The sequence below is a fragment of the Trachemys scripta genome, chromosome 2 (assembly GCF_013100865.1).
Source record: "Trachemys scripta elegans isolate TJP31775 chromosome 2, CAS_Tse_1.0, whole genome shotgun sequence".
Lineage (NCBI taxonomy): Eukaryota > Metazoa > Chordata > Testudines > Emydidae > Trachemys > Trachemys scripta.
This window is the reverse complement of record NC_048299.1, coordinates 279,701,534-279,708,232: the sequence shown is the minus strand read 5'-3', so window position 1 is coordinate 279,708,232 and position 6,699 is coordinate 279,701,534. Positions and strand designations below refer to the sequence as shown.

Sequence of the window (6,699 nt, the reverse complement as noted above, 5' to 3'; positions counted from 1 at the left end):
CGCCGCCCGTCACCGGGGCCTCTGACCCCCCCGGCCCCTCGGACCCGGCCCGGCCGCACCTGGCCCTGGTGGTCGATGTAGTAGAAATACTCGCGGGCGCGGGGCGAGGGGCTCTGGCCCTGCGTGTAGGCGGCGGGGCCCGCGGGCCGGAGCAGGGCGCGGAGCAGCCTCATGGCCGGGCCCGGCCGCGGTTACCCTGGAGCGGCGGGTCCGGCCCCGCAACCGCTCCCCGGCCCCGGGCCCCGCGCTCGCGTTCCGGGGCCGGCCGGGACCCGGGGCCTCGGGACGGGGCCGCCTGAGGGCGAGGGGTCCGCACCCCCCCGGCCTGGCCCAGCCCCCAGCCCAGCGCCCCCCGTATCCCCCTCCCCCAATTCACCCCCCAGCCCAGCGCCCCCCGTATCCCCCTCCCCCAATTCACCCCCCCGCACAGCTCCTGCCCCCGTATCCCCCTCCCCCAATTCACCCCCCCGCACAGCTCCTGCCCCCGTATCCCCCTCCCCCAATTCACCCCCCCGCACAGCTCCTGCCCCCGTATCCCCCTCCCCCAATTCACCCCCCCGCACAGCTCCTGCCCCCGTATCCCCCTCCCCCAATTCACCCCCCCGCACAGCTCCTGCCCCCGTATCCCCCTCCCCCAATTCACCCCCCAGCCCAGCGCCCCCCGTATCCCCCTCCCCCAATTCACCCCCCAGCACAGCTCCTGCCCCCGTATCCCCCTCCCCCAATTCACCCCCCCGCACAGCTCCTGCCCCCGTATCCCCCTCCCCCAATTCACCCCCCCGCACAGCTCCTGCCCCCGTATCCCCCTCCCCCAATTAACCCCCCAGCCCAGCGCCCCCCGTATCCCCGCCCCCCAATTAACCCCCCCCGCACAGCTCCTGCCCCCGTATCCCCCTCCCCCAATTCACCCCCCCGCACAGCTCCTGCCCCCGTATCCCCCTCCCCCAATTCACCCCCCCGCACAGCTCCTGCCCCCGTATCCCCCTCCCCCAATTCACCCCCCAGCCCAGCGCCCCCCGTATCCCCCTCCCCCAATTCACCCCCCAGCACAGCTCCTGCCCCCGTATCCCCCTCCCCCAATTCACCCCCCCGCACAGCTCCTGCCCCCGTATCCCCCTCCCCCAATTCACCCCCCCGCACAGCTCCTGCCCCCGTATCCCCCTCCCCCAATTAACCCCCCAGCCCAGCGCCCCCCGTATCCCCGCCCCCCAATTAACCCCCCCCGCACAGCTCCTGCCCCCGTATCCCCCTCCCCCAATTCACCCCCCCGCACAGCTCCTGCCCCCGTATCCCCCTCCCCCAATTCACCCCCCCGCACAGCTCCTGCCCCCGTATCCCCCTCCCCCAATTCACCCCCCAGCCCAGCGCCCCCCGTATCCCCCTCCCCCAATTCACCCCCCAGCACAGCTCCTGCCCCCGTATCCCCCTCCCCCAATTCACCCCCCCGCACAGCTCCTGCCCCCGTATCCCCCTCCCCCAATTCACCCCCCCGCACAGCTCCTGCCCCCGTATCCCCCTCCCCCAATTAACCCCCCAGCCCAGCGCCCCCCGTATCCCCGCCCCCCAATTAACCCCCCCCGCACAGCTCCTGCCCCCGTATCCCCCTCCCCCAATTCACCCCCCCGCACAGCTCCTGCCCCCGTATCCCCCTCCCCCAATTCACCCCCCCGCACAGCTCCTGCCCCCGTATCCCCCTCCCCCAATTCACCCCCCAGCCCAGCGCCCCCCGTATCCCCCTCCCCCAATTCACCCCCCAGCACAGCTCCTGCCCCCGTATCCCCCTCCCCCAATTCACCCCCCCGCACAGCTCCTGCCCCCGTATCCCCCTCCCCCAATTCACCCCCCCGCACAGCTCCTGCCCCCGTATCCCCCTCCCCCAATTAACCCCCCAGCCCAGCGCCCCCCGTATCCCCGCCCCCCAATTAACCCCCCCCGCACAGCTCCTGCCCCCGTATCCCCCTCCCCCAATTCACCCCCCCGCACAGCTCCTGCCCCCGTATCCCCCTCCCCCAATTCACCCCCCCGCACAGCTCCTGCCCCCGTATCCCCCTCCCCCAATTCACCCCCCAGCCCAGCGCCCCCCGTATCCCCCTCCCCCAATTCACCCCCCAGCACAGCTCCTGCCCCCGTATCCCCCTCCCCCAATTCACCCCCCCGCACAGCTCCTGCCCCCGTATCCCCCTCCCCCAATTCACCCCCCCGCACAGCTCCTGCCCCCGTATCCCCCTCCCCCAATTAACCCCCCAGCCCAGCGCCCCCCGTATCCCCGCCCCCCAATTAACCCCCCCCGCACAGCTCCTGCCCCCGTATCCCCCTCCCCCAATTCACCCCCCCGCACAGCTCCTGCCCCCGTATCCCCCTCCCCCAATTCACCCCCCCGCACAGCTCCTGCCCCCGTATCCCCCTCCCCCAATTCACCCCCCAGCCCAGCGCCCCCCGTATCCCCCTCCCCCAATTCACCCCCCAGCACAGCTCCTGCCCCCGTATCCCCCTCCCCCAATTCACCCCCCCGCACAGCTCCTGCCCCCGTATCCCCCTCCCCCAATTCACCCCCCCGCACAGCTCCTGCCCCCGTATCCCCCTCCCCCAATTAACCCCCCAGCCCAGCGCCCCCCGTATCCCCGCCCCCCAATTAACCCCCCCCGCACAGCTCCTGCCCCCGTATCCCCCTCCCCCAATTCACCCCCCCGCACAGCTCCTGCCCCCGTATCCCCCTCCCCCAATTCACCCCCCCGCACAGCTCCTGCCCCCGTATCCCCCTCCCCCAATTCACCCCCCAGCCCAGCGCCCCCCGTATCCCCCTCCCCCAATTCACCCCCCAGCACAGCTCCTGCCCCCGTATCCCCCTCCCCCAATTCACCCCCCCGCACAGCTCCTGCCCCCGTATCCCCCTCCCCCAATTCACCCCCCCGCACAGCTCCTGCCCCCGTATCCCCCTCCCCCAATTAACCCCCCAGCCCAGCGCCCCCCGTATCCCCGCCCCCCAATTAACCCCCCCCGCACAGCTCCTGCCCCCGTATCCCCCTCCCCCAATTCACCCCCCCGCACAGCTCCTGCCCCCGTATCCCCCTCCCCCAATTCACCCCCCCGCACAGCTCCTGCCCCCGTATCCCCCTCCCCCAATTCACCCCCCAGCCCAGCGCCCCCCGTATCCCCCTCCCCCAATTCACCCCCCAGCACAGCTCCTGCCCCCGTATCCCCCTCCCCCAATTCACCCCCCCGCACAGCTCCTGCCCCCGTATCCCCCTCCCCCAATTCACCCCCCCGCACAGCTCCTGCCCCCGTATCCCCCTCCCCCAATTAACCCCCCAGCCCAGCGCCCCCCGTATCCCCGCCCCCCAATTAACCCCCCCCGCACAGCTCCTGCCCCCGTATCCCCCTCCCCCAATTCACCCCCCCGCACAGCTCCTGCCCCCGTATCCCCCTCCCCCAATTCACCCCCCCGCACAGCTCCTGCCCCCGTATCCCCCTCCCCCAATTCACCCCCCAGCCCAGCGCCCCCCGTATCCCCCTCCCCCAATTCACCCCCCAGCACAGCTCCTGCCCCCGTATCCCCCTCCCCCAATTCACCCCCCCGCACAGCTCCTGCCCCCGTATCCCCCTCCCCCAATTCACCCCCCCGCACAGCTCCTGCCCCCGTATCCCCCTCCCCCAATTAACCCCCCAGCCCAGCGCCCCCCGTATCCCCGCCCCCCAATTAACCCCCCCCGCACAGCTCCTGCCCCCGTATCCCCCTCCCCCAATTCACCCCCCCGCACAGCTCCTGCCCCCGTATCCCCCTCCCCCAATTCACCCCCCCGCACAGCTCCTGCCCCCGTATCCCCCTCCCCCAATTCACCCCCCAGCCCAGCGCCCCCCGTATCCCCCTCCCCCAATTCACCCCCCAGCACAGCTCCTGCCCCCGTATCCCCCTCCCCCAATTCACCCCCCCGCACAGCTCCTGCCCCCGTATCCCCCTCCCCCAATTCACCCCCCCGCACAGCTCCTGCCCCCGTATCCCCCTCCCCCAATTAACCCCCCAGCCCAGCGCCCCCCGTATCCCCGCCCCCCAATTAACCCCCCCCGCACAGCTCCTGCCCCCGTATCCCCCTCCCCCAATTCACCCCCCCGCACAGCTCCTGCCCCCGTATCCCCCTCCCCCAATTCACCCCCCCGCACAGCTCCTGCCCCCGTATCCCCCTCCCCCAATTCACCCCCCAGCCCAGCGCCCCCCGTATCCCCCTCCCCCAATTCACCCCCCAGCACAGCTCCTGCCCCCGTATCCCCCTCCCCCAATTCACCCCCCCGCACAGCTCCTGCCCCCGTATCCCCCTCCCCCAATTCACCCCCCCGCACAGCTCCTGCCCCCGTATCCCCCTCCCCCAATTAACCCCCCAGCCCAGCGCCCCCCGTATCCCCGCCCCCCAATTAACCCCCCCCGCACAGCTCCTGCCCCCGTATCCCCCTCCCCCAATTCACCCCCCCGCACAGCTCCTGCCCCCGTATCCCCCTCCCCCAATTCACCCCCCCGCACAGCTCCTGCCCCCGTATCCCCCTCCCCCAATTCACCCCCCAGCCCAGCGCCCCCCGTATCCCCCTCCCCCAATTCACCCCCCAGCACAGCTCCTGCCCCCGTATCCCCCTCCCCCAATTCACCCCCCCGCACAGCTCCTGCCCCCGTATCCCCCTCCCCCAATTCACCCCCCCGCACAGCTCCTGCCCCCGTATCCCCCTCCCCCAATTAACCCCCCAGCCCAGCGCCCCCCGTATCCCCGCCCCCCAATTAACCCCCCCCGCACAGCTCCTGCCCCCGTATCCCCCTCCCCCAATTCACCCCCCCGCACAGCTCCTGCCCCCGTATCCCCCTCCCCCAATTCACCCCCCCGCACAGCTCCTGCCCCCGTATCCCCCTCCCCCAATTCACCCCCCAGCCCAGCGCCCCCCGTATCCCCCTCCCCCAATTCACCCCCCAGCACAGCTCCTGCCCCCGTATCCCCCTCCCCCAATTCACCCCCCCGCACAGCTCCTGCCCCCGTATCCCCCTCCCCCAATTCACCCCCCCGCACAGCTCCTGCCCCCGTATCCCCCTCCCCCAATTAACCCCCCAGCCCAGCGCCCCCCGTATCCCCGCCCCCCAATTAACCCCCCCCGCACAGCTCCTGCCCCCGTATCCCCCTCCCCCAATTCACCCCCCCGCACAGCTCCTGCCCCCGTATCCCCCTCCCCCAATTCACCCCCCCGCACAGCTCCTGCCCCCGTATCCCCCTCCCCCAATTCACCCCCCAGCCCAGCGCCCCCCGTATCCCCCTCCCCCAATTCACCCCCCAGCACAGCTCCTGCCCCCGTATCCCCCTCCCCCAATTCACCCCCCCGCACAGCTCCTGCCCCCGTATCCCCCTCCCCCAATTCACCCCCCCGCACAGCTCCTGCCCCCGTATCCCCCTCCCCCAATTAACCCCCCAGCCCAGCGCCCCCCGTATCCCCGCCCCCCAATTAACCCCCCCCGCACAGCTCCTGCCCCCGTATCCCCCTCCCCCAATTAGCCCCCCCGCACAGCTCCTGCCCCCGTATCCCCCTCCCGCAATTAACCCCCCCGCACAGCTCCTGCCCCCGTATCCCCCTCCCCCAATTAATCCCCCCAGCACAGCTCCTGCCCGCCAGCACTGGCCAGCCTGCCCCCCGCATCGCCCTCTCCCAATTAACACCCTCCTCGACCTGCCACCCCCACATGTGCCCCAACTCTGGCCCCTGCCCCACTCTGTGTCCTGCTCCATATACACCCCTTCTTCATCCTGCCTGCCTCCCTGTAAGCTCCCACTCCACCCAGCCTGACCCCCACCCCTGTATTCCCCCCTTGCGAACCCAGCTCCCAATCTAGCCAGCACAGTCCCCCTGTAGCCCCCGCGCACCAAGCCCAGCGGCTCTCACCTGAGCCAGGGGGACGTTACCCTGAAGTGTGATGTGGAGGAAGGTGGTGGGGTGGGTCCATCGGGGATGCAGGGGGCAGAGTCTGGCAGTGACGGGTGGTGAATGTGCCGGGTAGGAGCTAAGAGAAGCTAAAGAAGGAGCCCTTAGCTGCTATTAGTTGTATCCCAGTAGTGCCTAGAGGCTCTGACGTGGCAGCCCTGCTGTGGCTGGTGCTGGCCAGACACGTCCCTGCCCTGAAGCATTTCCAAGGCAAGACAGTCAAGGTGGGTGAGAGGAAGGACGGGGTGGCCGTGGCCGTGGCAGATGATGCCCAGATCTCCCAACACTCAGCACCCGCAACTCGAAGTGTGCAGCTCCCATTGAGAGACCTAAAGGCAGGCTAGATTTGCCAGCGTGCAGGGTTCTCTTGAAATGTAGCCTCTTATTCTGGGACCTAAATACCCCAAGGTCACGAACAAAGCCTGGAGCAGAGCTATGAACTGAATCCAGCTCTCCTGAGGGGCAGGCCAGGGCCTTAAGCACCAGGCCACAACCTTCCGCCCAAGCAGCCCCCTCCCTTGCTTTGAAAGGTGTGTGTGAGTGGCCGACCCCCATTGGCAGCCTGCTGGGCATTAGCTGGCACTCCCGTTCCAGCGCCCTGAGGTGCGTCGGGACGCCGGAGCAGGAATAAGCAGTGTGTTAAGGTAACGCAGGGGAGCTGAGTGAGCGGGCAGGGGCTCCGTGTAATCCCAGGCCCAGCAGGCCTGGAAGGGGCTGCCACCCACCCCAGCTCCAGGGGACAGCCTGCTATTG

At 70.2% G+C, this 6,699-nt stretch overlaps 1 protein-coding gene across 1 annotated transcript in view; it reads right to left on the bottom strand.

Annotated features, from left to right (window-relative positions):
- C2H8orf82 (chromosome 2 C8orf82 homolog) overlaps nucleotides 1-262 on the bottom strand; it is an 18,743-nt gene extending 18,481 nt beyond the window's left edge. Inside the window, exon 1 of the mRNA XM_034763743.1 lies at nucleotides 60-262. Coding sequence (XP_034619634.1) covers nucleotides 60-173 — 114 coding nt within the window. The 5' untranslated portion in view covers nucleotides 174-262. The remainder of the gene's footprint in view (nucleotides 1-59) is intronic.
- Nucleotides 263-6,699: the final 6,437 nt, after the last annotated feature.